The sequence below is a fragment of the Galendromus occidentalis genome, unplaced genomic scaffold (assembly GCF_000255335.2).
Source record: "Galendromus occidentalis unplaced genomic scaffold, Mocc_1.1 scf7180000077121, whole genome shotgun sequence".
Lineage (NCBI taxonomy): Eukaryota > Metazoa > Arthropoda > Arachnida > Mesostigmata > Phytoseiidae > Galendromus > Galendromus occidentalis.
In genome coordinates, this window is record NW_003805109.1 from 958,490 (window position 1) to 977,526 (window position 19,037).

The following is a 19,037-nucleotide window of genomic DNA, read 5'->3' on the forward strand; positions in this document are numbered from 1 at the left end:
TAGCTTCTTTTTTGGATTCGATTGCCAGGGAGCAAGCTAGACTCTTAATGGATCGAACTTTTCGAATCCTACTGCCTGGGACGCAAATCGGTGACCGTAGTTGCTGATGTGCTGGTATGCGCGATCCTTACCTCTTCACCGTGAGTGAGAGGTCAGAGTGATCGGAATCGGTGTTCACGACCAGTATCGAGCTAAGGATCGCTGATAGCTTGCTACCCCGAATGTCCGGTCGACGGATTGAATTTGTATGATTCGCTCCCTGAGTGAGTCGGCTCCCTCACGACGGAGTCCTCAGGGAGCTCTCGGGGCAGCGGATGAGCCCCGACTCCCAGCCCTAAGGGTGCGCTACCACTTTTTGCTCCGATATAGGAATGAAGCTCCCGTTTACGAGAGGTTCGCCGACGGCGGGAAGGGTATCCGGTGATGGTTTTCGCGGCGTGCGAGCTCGAGGTCTTCGTTCCCCTCTCTCAGTGAGGTCTTTCACGTCGTCCCGGTCCCTCTCGATCGGATATGGCTCATTTATCCTCAATTGAGCCTGTAGACTCCGACCTCACTAATGTCCTGCGCCTCCTCTGCGTCTGAGTCCACTTGAGCCTTCCTTGGAAGTTTCGCTTGGTCGTCATCACTCCCTTGTCGTAGATGTCGCACTGAGCTTCCTCAGGGCTCTCCAAAAGCAAGAACCGAACCCAGTCCTAGAGGTTGAGAACGGGCATTTAACTATCTCTTAAGCTCACCAAAAATAATATCGGAAGACGCGTATCAATGTTGAGCTGACTTGTATTCAAGTTGAGAGATACGTGGCTCAGCGCATAGCCCCCGGATTTGAAGAATCGTATTTCTGAACATTTCACAGCCTGTGAGGTCGTGCCTTCCAGATGTGATTCCAGCGGATCAGTGTACCTAGATGCGGGAGTCTCGAGGAAGCTCCTCCATCCCTTTATTGAGAACGATCATCGGACCCCTATTATGACAAGATCTTCTTCGGCTTCAGTCTCTGCCCCTGCATCGCCTCCGCGCCTCTTATCGTTTCGGAGTCTGGGCTGAGCAGTTTGGCCCTTTGATCGGGGGCAAGGCCTCTTCACTATAATGTCATCACAGCTCTACTGGGCTCACGGCTAGTAAGGAAGTGAACCTACTGGCTTTCGGGGGAGATGAGCGTGAGGGCTCGATTCATTGTCCTTTCTTTTATTGTCAGCTTGATAGCATCTTCCGCTGCTCCTTCGGCTGTGGATATCGCGAATCTTATTGGAGAAGTCTCGAGCGGAACAAGACCACCGGTGTCTCCCGTATCAGAACGGATATCGAAATTCCGACGTAGATACCCTACTCCTGAGCATAGTTCTTAGTTTTTGGATTTTTTGTCTCGCGCCAAGCCGCAAACGAAGGCTTACTCACGCTCAGTGGACGAGTGATGACTCTCAGATTCTCTCTTGCGCTCGTTCATCGGTCCGTCATTCTTCTGCTGACGACATGCCCGGATGATTCTCGGGTAAGATCATCGAGTTGATGCTTCGAGTCGCGGTAGATCCACCAGACTAAACATCGTGAATGTTCCATTCGGAACAGTCCGGAACAGAATATCGGATACGAATCGGTTCTCGAAGGAAACGGAATATCCTTCGCTGAAGGATTCAGTGATCGGGAACATAGCTCGATCTCCCGCCGGTCATCTCTACCCGACGTTCCGCGAAATACGATTCCAAACTTGATCGCGGTCAAATCCCTTTCAGTGAGGCGCCCTAAAAGCTCGATATCTGGTGGATGGGGTCGCCCACTGATGCTCGTGGGAGCATGTGAGACGAATCTTCTAGAGATAATTAGGAACATCGGGAGAAGAACATCGGATGATTCCCAACACAATGCGATGGCGGCTTCCTGCGAGATTCTACGAGCGAGTCCGCAGGAAACGCGCGAGCCTCACGCTGCAGGCTTTGGAGAGCTCTGAGAAAACGCGAGGGACTCCTGTCAATATAGGACGCATCATCGCGGTCTCCGCTTGGGTCTCTCTTCGGGAACATCGAGTCATTATTCGTTTGAACCTTCTATTGGTGGACGTTTCTCTACATTTCTGCAAAAACATTTTCCCGGCCTCGTGGAACTGCGGACTAAATTCTCACACGAATCACATTTTGGTCTGAATCTCCAGGTCTGAAGAGTCATTTGCCGCCCCCGTTAAACATGCTGGATCGCGTAGTGAAGAATGAACGATACAACGAAATCGTGGTGAAAGGCTATAAAAACTTCATTCGATTCGGACTGCCATCGGACACATTTTAGTCTCATTCATGCTTTTTCATGCGGTTCGCGCGGAGGGGAGCCTCCAAATAGCCTCTATCTCTCACAAGAGCACCCTACGCCGCAGAACACCTTTTACAGCAGAACCTCGACCCTCGACTTACGTCAATAATAATTGATGCTCGACGGATCGGCGTGAGTCGTGGGAACGTTCTCCGCTTTGCTGGAACATGCTCCTTCAGGGTTCCAGCAGCAAAGATTCAGTGTGATTCCTCGTTGTTTGGCTAATGGAGGATCCGATCCAGAACCTATTTGGTCCTTGTCTCTATAATTATTTCGCGATCCGATCGGGATCCATCTCGGAGTACTTCGTCAGAGCCTGCTGAATCAAGGAGAGCGACGGAGACCTCAACCTTGGATTCCATGCTCCCTCAGCCGGTGGGATAGGAGTAACTACCTTGGGGAGGTGGGATGAGAACCCTTAGGGAGGACACGAGGGAATGTTGTGAGAATCAGGTCGGATTAAGTATCTAAAAGGTCCGACAGTGATTCGGAGGTGTAGGTAGGCATCTTTTTTTTCGTCAGGGCGTCCGAAGATTGAACAAATATTTTCACAATTGAGCCGTCTCCGTTGACAAATTCTGGAAAACATTTCACGACAATCCCATCTCACAGGAAATCTACCGTCCGGTTAAGATAGTTGGTAGCCCTCCCGACACCAACATCCGTAAGGCACCGGGAAGTGTTCCTGGTCATCGAATCGCGATTAGCGAACCAAGCGGCTCAGAATTTCTGATGGGCTTCGGTGTCTCATTCCAGTGAGAACAGTTTATTTCATCTCAAACAAGATATTTGCAGTTAAATATGCACATGGATAAGAACGATCAGCTCTCTTCCGATAGGGCTGATATAGAGTCAATGTTCACGCCGTCTTTCGCATGACAAAGTCCGCATGAAAGTCCACACATTCTGCACACGCAGTTTTCGTTTGGGTCATGGAATTCACTGGTCACGCATAGTCTTCCATGGAGCCCGTGAACGGCGAAGCAGGTTGTCATGTGCCTTGTCTTCCTGCATGCTCCCTTCCAGTTTTCGCTCCTCATGGCCTCCGTCTCATAGAACAGAGGGTCCACTTCGGCCGTCTTCCTCCCCCGGATCTCTTCGGAAGCTGATGAATTCCCGAGCTTGTAGCGGTCTCGTGGGTCCTCCACAAAAAGCTGAGTGTCGGTTAGTAAATAGACGAATCTGTTCTTTTTCGTCGCGTGAAGGCCGAGGGCACGTTTCAGGTAGGCGGATTTATCTTAGAAAGCTGATGGTTCTTATTTATGTACATATTTGAGTGCAAATCTCTTGTTTTAGATGAAATAAACCGTTGTCTGATTCCAGTGAGAACGGAAGTCGGAACGTCGCGTCGGTTCCTCGGAATTCCCAGAAGTGCCGGGGGCGTTAGACTTTTCGCGTGAAGCCCGAAGGGTGGCGCCTGGAGTGCGTTAATGCCGCTCTTGTATTCAACCTCGAACCGTGCGGTACCCCTGTCGATCGACGCCTACCGGCTCCGGAGCATATTCGATCGCTGGTGCCTCACCCAGCGTGGACTCTCGCCGAAACGATCGACATTATGGGACTCGTCCCTCTATACAATAAAACTAACTGAACAAGACCTTCGGTGAGACTCCCAGAGCACCTTTCGAGTCCTGGTTCTGTGGAAGGAAATCTTCGCATAGAAACGATCAACGATCGATCTGTGCAAATGATCTTCTCAGCCAGACCCGCGGATCTCGTTAAATGCTGGGGACCGTCAATCACATCCGGGTTCTGACCAACAATGAAAATGAGAAAATAAATAGATTGTCGGAGACTCTCCTGGAACTTGAGATGAAGGATTGCTTAACTTTCGGACGGCGCGGCGGGTCAACTTGAGATTTTTCGCAACGCTGTATTCAGTGCCCCCGTGAAACAGAAAGACAACATCTTTAATAATCTCTTCCTCCGAACATTGAGCTGTTGGGCGCCCGATGGCCCACGGTGGTCTTCCGGACCGGGCAGCTCACTCGTCTTCTATCATTTCTATCTATGTAGACTGTAGCCCTCTGACCCTTCCAGAGCCCATGAGAAACTTCAGTGACTGTGAATCTTTGGAGTTTATCTAAGGCGCATGATTTGCCGGATGTCGTCTTATGTCAACCCATTGAAGGCCAGTATATACTGGAAGTAGAGATGACGGGCGAAGAATACTGCTGTCGCGGTGCCGACGTGCCATATCTGATGACTGTTCCCGACGTAATCGACCCTCCCAGGGACGTATCTGAAACTCATGGACAGTGAGACTGAGCAGATCCGGAACAGAGCGGCTCTTACAAACGACGGAATTTCGAATTGCACAAACCTTTCCGGAAATTGGTTAGCGTAGATGACGAAGCTTCCAACCAGCAGGAACATTACTACCAGATGAGGTGGCAGAGTCGCCTTCACTACCGGATCCTCCAAACCACCCCTCAATAGAATCGAGTGGACTGTGGGGATTATGTTGAACAAAACGAAGCCCCCAATCCACACAGATCGAGAGTCGTCGTATCTGCCAGGAAGAAAGATCGAATATTTAGCTCCCATTGACGATGAGCGGTTGTTGTGGAGTCTCTGATTCCATTGGAATCCATAAACGTCCGACTCACTTCTTGTCGAAATATTTTGTTGAGAACACCATGCCGATGGGCACGCCAGCGATTATAGTTTTGATGGTGCCATAGAAAATTATCCAGAATGGAGACCCTCGGAACTGGAGGAACAGGAATCCTGTCCCGTAAGCGTAGATAGATAAACTGACTCCGACGAAATCCCATCCGTACCTGTTGGAAACGTTAAGAGAGCTCGGTTGGATACAATCTTGCCTATGGGGGGATGTCGGTCGACCTCGATGGCTGATATCGCCTCGCGTAAACCCAGAAGTTTGAGACAGTTGCGATGATTTTCTGTTCTATGCCGCGGCTCCGGAGCCTCTGTGCCTTAGTCCTATATATGATCGGATCATTCAATCATCATTCTCGGAGAGATGGAGGACTGAATTCGATTCGAGAGTCGACATGCGGAATTATTGCGGAGTTTGCTTTGCGAATAATGGCACGAAAATGGCGTTGCGAGTGAAGGCAAGCGAAAAGTAATCCGAGGCAATGCTGATTAAGACAACCTCGAGAGCAGTAGAGTGGAGGACGACTCGCGAAATCGTCCCATCCAGCTCCGAGCCGGTCGTTCTTCACGATTTGGCTCCGGATGACTCGAACTCTATCTTGATGCGAAAAAAGTCGAGGCTCCGAACGGAAACATTCTTCTTTCTTTCACCGAATAGGCGCTCACTGAACTAGTCTACTCGTGCCTTAGCTCGAAGGTCGTTTGCGGAATCACTTTTGTGGTCTTCCCTACTCACCAGTATCTAAAACACTTGCAACAGCAGCAATTGAAAATGTGGTAGACCGAAGAGAGGCCCAACATCATGGAATAGCACAACAGCATGAAGCTGCTGAGCTTTCTGTCGAAAGGCTCGAATTTTGCCGCATCGTAATTGAGCAGAACATCTTCGCTATAGCGAAATATCAGAACGATCAAGGGTCCCAGATGTGTCCATATGTTGACCGTCTCGTTCGTCCACTGCAGGATGCCTTTGATGCACCTTTCCTTGGACTTGGATGTACGGTAACCATTGGTTATGTACCTGGGAGGCCGAACGGAAATTCTCAATTAAAATAAGTCGTCCCTCGATATTTGCGTCCTCGATAGAAATGTCTCCGACCGCATCTCCTATTGATACCCACTTGTTGCTCGTTTGGAAACTCGGCGCTTCGTCAATGCTACACACGAGAGGTTTCGTCTGATCGTCCACTCCGCAGATATCGGATTCCGAGGGCGATCTTAGGAGTCTGTTCTTCAGATACTTCAAGTCGTTCTTGAGCATATCTTTCAACAATCTCATGTCATTCACCCCGATCTGACATTCGGCGAGGAAGTTGCTGCATTCTCCGCTAGCTTCCTGAAAATTCCGATGATAAGGTTCAGAGCAACCCCTAAAAACGTGACTCGAAAATACTCGGGCAGCGAACCCTTACTTGGGACCGAGGCTCGGCGATTTCTGATTTCTTCCGAGTTCGGTGAATTGTTTGAGTGTTGGACTCCATTGCGCACCTGAAAACCAGAACCTCAGCGTCAGATCTGACGACAGCTTCAAAATACAGCGAATTTCCGTTGTTTTATATGCCTTACGCTGGAATTCCCGCCGTATCTTCCCGAGTTACAGGGGTCAACAGAGCTCGACATTAAGGTCCACCCCCTCTCACTCCGAACTCAGAATCCCTTCTCAGAATGCGATCCCAGATTACGGAGAGGTCACTCTTATCCGGACAGCATCGGGGGACGATATCATGCCTGTTATGCGGATTCAATTCGATCATTCTAGAGACTGTGAGACAGATCGGCAGATCTTCGAATTTTTCGCGGATAGTCGCGGAGTCTAGGTAGAGATTAAGCGGGTCCCTCCTCGAGTGCGGCACTCCCGGAGACCGTGTGGAAACGGGCATGCACGGGGGAACGCCGAAGAGCCGCATCTTCGGCAACCGCCTCCAATGAAAGGAGAACAGAACCCTGGCGAGCTGAGGGCATTCAATCCTTCGCATCACTCGAACGGGGGACGACGTCATACCGAACGATCACGGACGTGAATCATCTGTGCATGTCTCCAGGACTATATCAGCTCAACTTGATCCTAGCGTGTCGCGAGAAAGTCCTGGCGAATCCTTGGAGGGGGAGACCAGGACGGGAGAACGCACGTTTCGCACTAGAGTCTCCGCAGCTCTATGGATGTATCCTGATCGAGGAATCTCGCTCACTCGGACAAGATTTGGCCGATGTCTCGACACGGAGGCTTGCCTCCTCTCAGAAACGGATTGAACATTCCACAGAACACCCGGTGTCTCGTACTCTGAAGTCCCTCGTGGGCGCCTCCGAAGGCAGAGGAATGGACCGCGCACCGATAATGGATTCCGTTCCGATAGGTATCGCCCCCGCAGGTTAAGTCTCTGATATTACTACAATATACGAATGTTGCGCCGAATATCCTCCTAATGGTCGACGGAACTCCGAGGAACAGCTGTCGGGAGCCATGGCAGGGCAACTATCTGTTCGCCGCGCCGCGAAGGGAAGGCGTCTCGATTGGGATCCAAATTGGAATGAGCATCAGCTCATCAGGACATCAGCTTGTCTTACTTTGAAAACTTGTGGAGTCTACGGCACCCTAAGTCAGTCACAGCTCAGGGCGATGGAAGATCGACGATTCCGATCCTCGACGGAACGGAAGCATTTTTTCTTGACTTCATCGGGACCTTGATCTCACACGAGCGGCGCGTCACAGAATTTCCGGAAGAATTCCGTCCCCGGTGCTGGCAGTCTTCCGCACACCGTATCGCGCGAAATGTGATGGAGTTCCCCTGGCATGCGACATTCTTCTCGGGATAGAATTTTTTTTGCAAAAAATCAAAGTCCATCAGGACGGTGGGTCGGCTGATCACTCCGGAAAGACCTAGTCGATGTGCGCTCCCTCAAATTACATCGCGGGATTCAGCGAGCGCAGAGCTCGATTTGTAATAGCTCTCAGCGGATGAGAAGACTCGGCAAGAATAACTCGAGACACATATATGTACCTGACGAGGTGCCTGGACTATCACGTGTTCAGCATGCGGTCCATCAGATACCCCGTTTGATTAAATGCTCATGACTCGTTTCATTTCGGTGTGGACTTTGAGCGGAAGCTGATTCTGGCCATCGCTCATCTAGAGAAGAAAGGATCATCCGCGGCACATACCCAGCTCGAATGCTAAAAACAAGCCGGGAGATCGTGGAATCAGATACATTACTATTCCAGCATACTCACGGAATCGAGGAAGTCAACAGCGGCGAACCGTGCGCAGAAGTGTATCCGTCCGAAGCGCTCTCCACACCAACGATCTGCCGAGCTCAAGAATCGAGTTGTCCGCCGGGAAACAATTATTGCAGCACTTTCGCTGTACGTAGCGTTATGCTTCGATTGTCTTCCGACGAGAGATACCACAGCTGACCACGACTCGCCAAATAGTGAGTGTGTCTAAGGTAGCCGAGTCAAGAACAAGGGAACACTATCCGCGTCATGTCCTCGTGATCCGCTACACTTTTCCTAGCCGCGATACTCGAACCATCCACTAGATTGAGGAAACTCTTTCGCTGTAGACCGGAGAGTCTGTCTTTCAGAGCCAAAACGCAATCGTGAGTCTCGATCGAGCCTTCCGGACCCTCTCCTGTGTGGCAAGAGTTCTTCGCTTCATTCAGTGACATCACCGTGTTCGCGGCGCGCGCTAATTGCTTCTTCGTCAATGCGTCCGACCTATCGTCTGCCTTTGATATCAGAACGTGAGGATATAGAGTCGATCTCTTGCATGAAACGAGCGCAGCAGCCTGATTCTCCTCCCGACTTCCGAGTTGGACTCTCCCTTGACCTGATGACCTCCCTGACGGATTCGTCAGAATTCATCGCTCATCTGGGAATCATCGGTTACACGCTGAGGCTCATTGAAGGTGCTGGCGAATTTCGGGCTCTTTCCGAGGTGACTTGTGCGAATGAGATTTGAGTTCATACAGTCAAGCTCATTGAAGGAGTCGAGGAGACACGAGTATTCACTCGTGTCTCTCTGAGTTGCGGTGAGTGCGATCGGTGGCGATCGGTGTCGTCTCCCTGAATAGACTCATACCGGCGGCCGTCCACACAGGTTCGCTAGACTATACAAAGACTGCGGGGAAGAGTCTGTGTTGCCGATATGAAAGCGCCTGATTTCTGTTCGAGCAAGAACATCATAGTGTCAATTCAGACCGATCACCGAGCATATCCAAATAGGCATGACTGCAAACCATCGGTTACGGATAGCCGTACTTCTCATTCCGATGCGTGGCGGACTCGGCTGAGCGAGACGTTGCCTTCGGAGCAAGCTATGCACGCTCGCAGCTTTTTCCTATATCCCTCCGGCACCATTGGCTTCCTTGGCTCCTTTTCGCACCGGAGCCTGATAATCATGCATCCTTCCTCGGAATAGACTCGGATATTCCGGCTCACGGCGGTCCCTACCTGTTCGTCGGATTACAATGAGAGAGCGAGCTCATTTTCGCTCAGTCGGATTCACCGCTTGGCTGTGCAATTGAAAACCACGGAGATAAGTTTAGATCAGCCGAGGCGATTCCGAGATATAGGCACATGTGTGTGCTTCGGTGTAGTCGAGAAGAGCTGGGGAAGGAAGTTCGAGTTCAGAAAGCGTTCTCCCCGAAGAATCGATTCCGCTCCACGGATCCCTCACCCCTCATCGATCCGATGGCGATCGAGAATAGGCTCAGAATCGATGCACGGTCCCTCGGAAAAGATGTAGCGATGCTTGAAGTTCTCTACGAGAACATCATTTTTTGTTCCGTACTCATCTCATGAGATCGGGGTCGCCGCAGTCAGAATGGCTCGATACGGTCCGATGATTGATGACGAGTCGCCGGTCGACTAATAGTTGTGGAGTCCAAAGCCGTGCGCTGAGCTGGCTCCGCTCACCAGCGGCGGAACATCAGAGCTCTCGTAGAAAATCACTCGCTACTCCAGTCCCTGATTCAGCGCGAGGGCTAAGCATGAAAGTTTAAATTTCAAAATTCTAGGAGGTCGAGATGGGCGCCTGTCAGCCCGAGTATTATTAAATCGAAGGTTTCCTCCGGGATCGCAATTTTGTTCATGCCATCGTGTCGACGGTGGCCTAGGATCGGAATTCTCGAGCTTTGACGATTCCCTTCGATCTCTAATAAAGGCCGAATTTTCGCTTCCGCCGTCTGCTGCATGCGTAAGGGCGACTTGGTTTTTGTGCTCTCAATGAACGTAATCCGCAATTAGAGGCTCTCCGAACGTCCGCAATGACGCTGCGACCACGAAGCCCGAAGAGACTCTCTCATTAGGTGCGAAATGTGAATCAATCTTCCTTGATACTTCCCTTTCCGCAAATCCGCAGCTGTTCTGCAGGTGGCTCGGCGTGTTCGACGACTTCTTGTCGTTTCGCTTCGCCGTTCACGGGTTACATAGGAGACAATGCTTGACCAGTGAATTCCATGACTTAAAGGAAAACTGCATGTGCAGAATGTGTGGACTCTCGTGGACTCTATCACGCGGAAGAATGCGAGAACATAGACTGCATCTCAGCCCTATCGAAAGAGAACTGATTGTTCTTATTTATGTGCAGTTGCAAATATCTTGTTTCGGACGAAATAAACTGTTTGAAAAATTTAGAAGCTTGAACACAGCTTCTGCGAATCGAACCTTCCTCCGCACTGAGATCGGATGGCACACATGTTCTACTCATTCATGAGTGGCACTTCTGAGCGCAATTATCGTTCTTATTACTTCTCATTCAGGACAGGCGGCTTTTCCACGGATTTCATTGCATCTTATGGCGGAGCTCAGAGGTCGCCTTTGCTGGTGAATGTTCTTCAGTCAATGTCCTTTATGTGTGAATAATCAAGAGCATCGCACTGTTTCCGCTGTTGAGGTCAAGGAACCTTGAGAAGGAGGCGACGGACGGGAGTAGCGACCACCACGCGGACAACCGGCGATATCGGCTTAGGCAAGACCATGTGTCGAAACCTTTCCTCTCACCTCGATACTCCCCAGCTTATCCGGGTGGGCACGACTCGACGGAATCGAAGCGGAAATCCCAGAATCCGACACGGATCGATGAGGAAGATCAGCCTTAGTACCTAATTGAAAAGCGACTGTTTCCTTGATTTTTCTGCATCCTCGGTTTTGTTTATTTTTATGCTTTCTTACTATATGACCAGAGCTATAAGCTTGTCTATGCTTGCATCGGCCAAGTTCGATGATATTGATGATGAAAATGCTCATGGGAGGGTAAGCTGACAGTAAACACTGAAGAATCGAGCCAGGAAACGACTCGGTCTTTCGCGATACCGTCACAGGAAATAGTTTAGTAGCTTCATGGTGGATTCGCCAGGTTTTGGAGACTGGTCACAAAAATAAGTTCCGGGAAAATAATACGCTTTCACAACAGTAGCGATCGAATTAATCAAGAGGCGATCAGATCGATTTCATAGGACAATGACTCATGAACAGATCCATCTGGAGATGAGTTTCTACCTCCTGTGATGGTGTCGGTCTCTAGAACGGTCTCTCTTGTTCCTTCGATTCCGGTACTCACGGTCTCTGGATCGGGATCTGCTGCGCGATCTGGAAGTGAATGGGATGAGATGGCTTGGAGGACAACGTCTTCGTGCGCTTCGGCATCTGTTCTCTCGGAGCCTTTTCATCACGCGCTAAGTGTAAAGCGTCTCACCTCTTACGACGATGTCGGTCTCGATCGCGATGATTGTCCCTCGCACGATCTCGGTTGTCCCGGCTGTCCCTGCGAGAGTCCTCCTCTTTGCGTTCTTGTCTCTCTCGATTTGCTTTTCCTAGTTTTCGATGATCGTCAACGGCTTTACGGAGCTCGTCGAGTTTCTCACGAATTTCTATGAACCGAGGTGGAGTTTGCCCCCGAAGTGATCCGCCAGTCGACGGTCATTGTCGTAGATGCCGAGATAGGCTGCGCACACCTGAAAGGGTCCGACCGTTAGACTCGGGTGCTCGCATGCGGCATCTACGGATGAGGCTCGAGGAAATTAGGTTAAGAAACTACGGGACGCTCTTCTACGACCTCGCAAACTCGGAGCTTCTGCTGTTGGTAGCTGCTTGCCGGCATCGAATTCCTGTAGTGCAATTCGGCTTCGAGCTTCCTTTTCTTTGCTTTCTCGACCTCTTCCATTATGGCCATGCTCTCATCGATCAGACCTTCGGCACCCTACGCACAGAAACAGCAGAATTAGCGGATAGTGGATAGCGGAGGTCGGGGGGTTACGATAAAGATACGTCCGGGCCACCGTCCAGCGGAGATATACGCTGTGTGGATCCTTACCTTGGCCTCAGCGTCAGCCAATTTTTTGCCTATCTCTTCAGCCAGCTCGTTGATTCTGTTCAGTTTCATGGTGGCCTCAGCACTCAATTCTTCTTGAGTTTCCAGCAGTTTCTTCTTCGAATGTTCTGTCCGTCTATCGCATTCTCTGACGAACTGCTCGAGTTGCTCCAGAGCCTGTTGAGGATAAAGGAAGGCGTTAGAACCAGTCAAGTGTGGAGACCGTGGGGATCCCGCGATCACGGCTAAATCTAAACTTCACAAATCGACGGCGGACCTAAATCGGTAAGGAATATTCGAGACATCTATGAGTCTGCGGATCAGCTCCTGAAGTATACGATGACGCGCTCGACTAGTGGAATATTCACCGAAGGCGGGACCCGGGAGCTCGTCCCGGCAGCGATTTGCGGCTTTGGAAACGATCACGCGAGGGACGTGACTCAAGTGGCTCATATGTTGGAACGGATCAAGCCTCGACAAATTCGCTTAGATCCTCGAATCGAAAGCCGGGCGTTGGATCCACAAACGAAATACTCCGTACTCACCGCCGCAGGAGCTCGTTTGCAAAGATTCTGAATCTCATTCAGGACGGATGAACCTCGAACGACGTCGATCACTCGAAACCCGAGGATTCTCTTATAGGAATCTAAGTCTGCCTGTTCCCGGCAAAAAGCATCGGCGGAAAGGCCCACGGCCTATTGACCGACCGACAGACTGACTGACCGACATGGACAGCCGGACGAACGAACTTACCGACGGCAGTCGGGAAAACACGTACAAACTGACACGCGAACGAACAAGTATATGGACGATTTCGTAGCGCTCGTGTTTCGGGAGAGGATTCAATGCACCCGATCTAAGCAGTTCTGATTTGTGCTTGTGTGTGGCAATTTTGGTTTTCTTCGTTCGTTCGACTTTCTTCTCTGTCGGAACAACGAATTAACTTACATTCCGCCGCAGGTTGACAGGGAGAGGACAGTCCCTACTAGAATTTGTTCTTAGAACATTTCTCAGAACGTCGGAAGGAATCCCGATGAAGAAACCGCTTCGACTTACCGGCGGTTATTCGTCGGTGGCTGACAACAAGCTTTCGGTGAGTTGAACTGCACCGTCAAGATGTATGTTGAAGGATCTGTTCTTGAATTCAGCCCCATCGACAACATGCATACTGTTCGTTATTTTCAGGTGGAGCCCTGAGATCGGAACGAGCGAAAGCGATCGATCTCTTGAGAATTTCGTACAACATCTTGTTGACTTCGCTTCGTTCAACGAATTCAGTTCAAGTCAAAGAAAGGGACTTACGACCGCCGCACACTGTGTCTCCTACATTGTGTATCCGTTCATCCTACGGCCTCTGCCACGACTTGCGGGAGGCACTGCGAGACCTAAAGTCGACAGAGGTAGGGAAAGGCTAGAATCCTCCTCTCCTTGGAAGAAGAGGACCAAGACTCAGTGGTCGCTCGCTCATCATGAGGCTCGGAGCCCGAACACAAACTTACGTCGACATCGTAGTAGTAGTCCCTCTCCTTGGAAGCGATCTCGTAGTCTGCTCGGAGCGCGAGATCATGAATTCCGGCGCACTGTCCGATATCCATGCGCTGTAAATCGGGCAATATCGATTCCATAAAGAGATTCTGCTAATTTTCGGTCAAGGATTATATCATCCGAGAAGAAAACCGTTGCGTGCCCCGACGGAGGTCAATATCTGCTACACTTTGTCTAGTTTGGATAATTTTTAAAAATGAGGAAATATAGAAATTACCGTTGCAGCCAAAATGTCGTGAGGGCAGCACTTCAGGAGGAAACTCTTGCAGACTTTCCGGTCGGAGAAATGCGTTTTCGCCTTGTCTGGATCTCCTGTGTGACAGAAGGAGGAAATGGTCAATGTCTCGTTGGATCACATTCTCCGGGGAGGATGTCCGACACCTTATCCATTTGAACATTAATGCAGTATGGATCCAGAAGACTCCGACATCAGACTCTCGATGCCGCACGTCACACTCAGACTACGTTCGGCTGTCCCGTCGAGCATCGGAATAGGCGTAGGAGCGCCCATTTCGGACGACCGGATGCTGTGCAAACTCTCTGAATAGCAAGCTCTCAAGGCCTCCACATCTGTTGGCGGTACTACATGTCGCATCGCCTTCCATCGATGCCGAATCAATAGCCGAGGCTCCGAGTCTGTTCTGAGTCGCGCATCGATTCGTTCCGTCTTCATCCTTGATCCATGATTCCCCGGTGCATATACTGATGCGACAGAGACCATATGAGCTGGTTATGTGTGATTTGAAAAGTTAACTCACCGTCTCTAGCTGTGCCCATGAGCTCGTCGAGCATTGCTCGCATCTGCTCTTGGGCCGACATCTCACGACTTGTCTGAGGTTCCCAAAGAAGAACTCTTGTCTTGAACTTGCTCTCGAGAAATGTGTGCCTCAGCTTCTCGTCAGTTGGGGCACTGCTCGTTCTCCAATGCTTAGATCGTCACTCGTCGCAAACACCACCATACCACAGAACCAACACCGTCGCTATGTAGAGAACAGACCGAGGATGGTGGCGAGAGCCAGAAGTTCATGACGTCATGACCGCCATTGATTCGAATGCACGAAGTTTTTTCAAATATTCCGTCGATTCAAGCTCGCTCATCTTCTTCGACCGATGAATGTCTTCCGAATCCGGGATTCAATGCTAGACGAACCGCCTCGATGGATAGATTCGACGAGAAATCTCTATCCGTAGAGCGTCGCCAGTCGTATCGGAATATCGGAATCAAGTTGAGGGGAAGGGCAGCAGCAGCAAAGCAGCACACAAACATTCAGCAGCCAGTCCTTGTCGATTCTCTTCGAAAGCAAGATGGCGGCCATTGCAGTGCCTAATGATCGTCATCAAATGTTGCGGCAACATGAGAAGAAGCCGGACTTTCCACTCAAGAAAAGCTTGGGTAAGTTGCCGCTCACCAGAGGTTTCCGACGAGGGGTCACTCGACGCGAGCTCTGACTGGCCGCTCGGAATCCTAGCTCCGGTCGTGTTGTCTTCGTATACTGCCGGTTTTTGCCAGTCATCATGAGCATTCAATAGTTCTGAATTGATCACGACTGGCGACAGCGGGCCTCGGAGCGAATCGGGAAAGTATCAAGTATTGCTGGAAGGCTCGGTGTCACAACTCGGTGGTGCGCAGACCCCTCGTTCCCCGAACGTTCAGAGAGTTTGACATCTGATAACAGGCATATCCGCGTAGAGCTTGGGGGTCCGCAGCTGTCTCTGACTGTCTCGGTTCGACGAGATGGTTCTGTATTCCTGTCCGATCCTCCGGCTCAATTCCGTTCCGACGCCCGAGGCGGGGCTGGCCGGAAGTCTCGAGTCCGCATGTCGTGCGGCTCCGAAGACGGAACACTCTCATGCATTGAACTTCGAATCAAGCGATCCGTCTCGATGGTTTGAGAACAGAATTATATTTGAATTTGTCTCGGTTGAAGGTATCGCTGAACTTCCCAATGGAACCGAGGATGAGGACACTGTCCAAGACAAGGTGCAGTCCATTCTGGAGCTGGGACAGAGACTCGCGAAGGAAGGCAAGGCAGAAGGTGAGTACATCGGTGCGGAATCGGGAGGTCGCATTTCCGCCACGTCGAGGCTCGGATTTTCACAAGCCGACACAGTGATTTCCTAACTATGCATCGAAATTGAATCTCGACCATCGTTCCGATTCCTCCAGAGCTCGGCGAATTGATAAAAAACACACGGCCGTTTCTGAAGCGCGTGAGCAAAGCGAAGGCTGCCAAATTGGTTCGAGCTCTCGTCGACCTCTTCCTGGACATGGAAGCCTGCACTGGATTGGAGGTTGAGCTGTGTCGAGAATGCATCGAGTGGGCGCAGAAAGAGAAACGTACTTTCCTGCGACAGAGCCTCCAGACTCGACTGATCGCTTTGTACTACGACACCAAGAAGTAAGTGACTTCGACAAAATGAGGCTTCCACGGATGGGTTATTGAAGGATAGGTTAAGATATAATATTGAAGGCGATCCGTTGGTGAAGGTGCCAATGACCATTTCAATCGCGTTCCAGGTACATCGAAGCGCTTCAGCTGATCGGTGAACTGTTGAAAGAACTCAAGAAAATGGATGATAAAGATCTGTTAGTTGAAGTCCAACTACTCGAGTCGAAGGTTTACCATGCTCTGAGTAATTTACCGAAAGCTCGCGCAGCGTTGACGTCTGCGCGGACGACCGCAAATGCGATTTACTGCCCGCCGAAACTGCAAGCTCAGTTGGATTTGCAGTCGGGCATATTGCACGCTGCCGACGAACGAGACTTCAAGACAGCGTTCTCTTATTTTTATGAAGCCTTCGAGTGCTACGATTCTGTTTCGAGCCCGAAGACAGTTACGGCCTTGAAGTACATGTTACTATCGAAAATCATGCTGAGTCTACCGGAGGACGTACAGGCTATCATAATCGGGAAGCTGGCCCTCCGCTACGCCGGGACAGAAATTGAGGCGATGAAAGCTGTCGCGGATGCATCACAATCACGATCTCTCGCCGACTTCCAAAAAGCTCTTTCGCAGTACAAAAAAGAACTCGTCGATGATCCTATCATTGCTGCTCATCTCGAAACCCTCTACGACCAGATGCTCGAACAGAACCTATGTCGCATCATCGAGCCGTACTCGAGAGTTCAGGTGGAACACATCGCTCAGGTCAGTCGACGTCCGATCCGGACCGAGGAACTTTATCCTGTAACGGCGACCGATCGATATCTTCTTCCAGGAAGCTAGCTTCCCGAATACTGGAATGTCAGGAAACTGAATGCTATCCCTTCTCATATCCACAGGTCATCAACTTGCCACGGGAGAAAGTGGAACTCAAGCTGTCCCAAATGATTCTGGACAAAAAGTTCAGCGGTATCCTGGACCAGGGTACGGGAGTCCTGATTATATTCGAAGACCAGAGTATCGACAAGACCTATGGAAGCGCTATAGAAGTCATCCATGCGATGGGCAAAGTCGTCGATGCTCTGTATCAAAAAGCGAAGAAACTGTCCTAATGTCCGTATAGGCAACCACCTCCAATATGTCATGTGCAACCAGCGTAGAATCTCGCTTCAGACATGTTGAATCGGCCCCGCGTTCACCGCCACCATGATTCGATAACTCGATCGGTCCTTTTGAGAACTTGTTCAAGCAGTAAATGAGCGATACATATATAAGTTTCTGCTTCACACTCATTCACTCATCGGATGCGGGTAGAGTGAACGGTTCCCTCGCGAGGACTCTTCTAGTCCATCCAAGCTAAGTTCGAGGAAAAGTCGATGTTCTCATCCCTGTTCGAGATGCTCTGGGTCAAACGTGATTCGATGGAGGTGGTGACAATGACTTCATATGGGGGAAAAGGGGGAGCTTTTCGGAGACAGGAAATTGCATAAAAAACATTATGAGAGCCGTTTGTCGTTTTTACTCTCTTCCGCAACGCGCTCGAAGCGCTTGAGGCTGTACCGAGGGCCTAGCAGGCGTAGCCGTTTCGAGAGCCGATGGAACCGAGTTCCTAAGGGAGAATTCAATATTTCGGCATGGACAGGGGGGGGGGGAGCGCAGCTCGGGAACGCTAGAGGAAGCCTTCATCACATTGAGCTCGACTATCCTGCCGGCGCAACCTCCCTTCTAGATCCCGGGAGCTACGATCACAGAAGTCACCGTTCGGTTCCCTCCGGAGCATCGCCCTTCATCCCGTGTGAGGGATCCGATATCCAATGAGCCCATCCCTTGCGCGCTGCCTGCAGAGGTGCTGTCGATGAGGAAAACTCAAGCGAGAATAAGGCTGTCCAACATGGCAGATTTCATTTATTGAGGGACATGATCAACTGAGGCGATCTATCACGACATCTAGCACGGTATTTCTCTACTCGGCTGGCTCGAATGTGTAGTGAACCTTCCCCTGGTAAGGGAACTGTTTCTCCGAAGGAACCTGAGGAGCAAATTTGAGGCTAGAGAAAACGGAATCAGTTGAGCTGAATTCAGAGCAGATCAACAAGTAGTCCATACCTTTGCGACTGTGAATCGAATATCGTAATATTCGCACAGGGCGAACCCCCCAACGAATGAGAAGAACGTCCCGAAGAGTATCACTCCCTGGAGCCAGTATGGTGTCTGCGGCTTGTAGCTGATGTCGTATCTGTAATCATCATCGGAAAAATGATTCCTCTGTTGGATACTGTCCATGCTATCGCACCTACTCGCGCCTATACTATGACGAGAAGCCATTCAGATGGAACAACGGAAGAATCAATACCTCGGAGACATGTACAGGTCGTAGAAAATGTGCATGGGCTCCCCGTAATTCCTTTTGAAAGTTTTCACGTCGTAATCCGCTTGAGGATCTCGACTCCATTCACCATATTTTTCCAGTTTCGGATAGTCACCGAACGGGAGCTCGCCATCGGCGGTGATTTTATCCTTGTCATATGGCTCATAATCCTCGTAGACCATGTTATACTTCTTGGCGGCAGCGCGACGTTCCGCCTCTGGAAAAAACAGGGATTTGATCTCCACCTCCGGACACCACATTCGAGGTCCCAGATGGCTGTTCGGGTATTCGCTTCGTAGACCCGCTCTGCTCCCAGTTTCTATCATCCTGGACTCGGAGCGGTAGTATCCCCGTCGGAAGGTAGATGACGGTGACGAACTCTAGACGAGCTCTTCAACGTGAGACAAACATGTTCATTTATTCAGTGCCTAACGCAACCCACCGGTTTCGGGATAGGGTCCAGGTTTGAATTCGTCGACGTAGAAGGTCTTCGACCTCGCCGACAATACC

The 19,037-nt window shown here is 50.5% G+C and overlaps 4 protein-coding genes across 4 annotated transcripts; 1 reads left to right on the forward strand and 3 right to left on the reverse strand.

The window, feature by feature from the left end:
• Window positions 1–4,201: 4,201 nt before the first annotated feature.
• LOC100899783 (progestin and adipoQ receptor family member 3) lies at window positions 4,202–8,457 on the reverse strand. Its single transcript, XM_003741145.2, has 7 exons — window positions 8,150–8,457; window positions 6,333–6,408; window positions 6,042–6,256; window positions 5,657–5,941; window positions 4,908–5,081; window positions 4,622–4,810; window positions 4,202–4,540 (listed from the first exon to the last, which is right to left on the reverse strand). Exons 2-7 carry the CDS (start codon window positions 6,399–6,401, stop codon window positions 4,411–4,413), a joined length of 1,062 nt encoding a protein of 353 aa, XP_003741193.1. The 5' UTR covers window positions 6,402–6,408; window positions 8,150–8,457; the 3' UTR covers window positions 4,202–4,410.
• A 2,581-nt stretch (window positions 8,458–11,038) lies between these two features.
• LOC100897917 (putative RNA-binding protein Luc7-like 1) lies at window positions 11,039–14,761 on the reverse strand. Its single transcript, XM_018638661.2, is given in 8 exon segments — window positions 11,039–11,509; window positions 11,616–11,796; window positions 11,799–11,874; window positions 11,976–12,119; window positions 12,234–12,407; window positions 13,730–13,828; window positions 13,993–14,087; window positions 14,534–14,761. Coding segments are annotated over 8 exon segments (924 nt in total). The 5' UTR covers window positions 14,595–14,761; the 3' UTR covers window positions 11,039–11,415.
• On the forward strand, window positions 14,654–17,663 carry Rpn6 (regulatory particle non-ATPase 6). The gene is made up of 6 exons (XM_003741053.2): window positions 14,654–14,672; window positions 15,013–15,168; window positions 15,704–15,811; window positions 15,943–16,174; window positions 16,294–16,924; window positions 17,059–17,663. The coding sequence occupies exons 1-6, from the start codon at window positions 14,654–14,656 to the stop codon at window positions 17,269–17,271; spliced, it is 1,359 nt and encodes a 452-aa protein (XP_003741101.2). The 3' UTR covers window positions 17,272–17,663.
• A 373-nt stretch (window positions 17,664–18,036) lies between these two features.
• Window positions 18,037–19,037, reverse strand: ND-ASHI (NADH:ubiquinone oxidoreductase subunit ASHI). The gene is made up of 4 exons (XM_003741054.2): window positions 18,970–19,037; window positions 18,513–18,744; window positions 18,266–18,395; window positions 18,037–18,188 (listed from the first exon to the last, which is right to left on the reverse strand). Exons 2-4 carry the CDS (start codon window positions 18,707–18,709, stop codon window positions 18,123–18,125), a joined length of 393 nt encoding a protein of 130 aa, XP_003741102.1. The 5' UTR covers window positions 18,710–18,744; window positions 18,970–19,037; the 3' UTR covers window positions 18,037–18,122.

Bases quoted from the DNA above. Each gene is read 5' to 3' on its own strand.
- LOC100899783 (XM_003741145.2), bottom strand. From the start codon at position 6,401: ATGGAGTCCAACACTCAAACAATTCACCGAACTCGGAAGAAATCAGAA. The intron at 5,082-5,656 runs GTGAGTAGGGAA...CGTTTCCAACAG, and splicing joins TGCAAGTGTTTTAGATACTG to GTACGGATGGGATTTCGTCG. The intron at 4,811-4,907 runs GTGAGTCGGACG...TCTTCCTGGCAG, and splicing joins ACAAAATATTTCGACAAGAA to ATACGACGACTCTCGATCTG.
- Rpn6 (XM_003741053.2), top strand. The intron at 16,175-16,293 runs GTAAGTGACTTC...ATCGCGTTCCAG, and splicing joins TTGTACTACGACACCAAGAA to GTACATCGAAGCGCTTCAGC. The intron at 16,925-17,058 runs GTCAGTCGACGT...TCATATCCACAG, and splicing joins AGGTGGAACACATCGCTCAG to GTCATCAACTTGCCACGGGA.
- ND-ASHI (XM_003741054.2), bottom strand. From the start codon at position 18,709: ATGGTCTACGAGGATTATGAGCCATATGACAAGGATAAAATCACCGCC. The intron at 18,396-18,512 runs GTATTGATTCTT...TGATGATTACAG, and splicing joins GACCTGTACATGTCTCCGAG to ATACGACATCAGCTACAAGC. The intron at 18,189-18,265 runs GTATGGACTACT...TTTGCTCCTCAG, and splicing joins TTCGATTCACAGTCGCAAAG to GTTCCTTCGGAGAAACAGTT.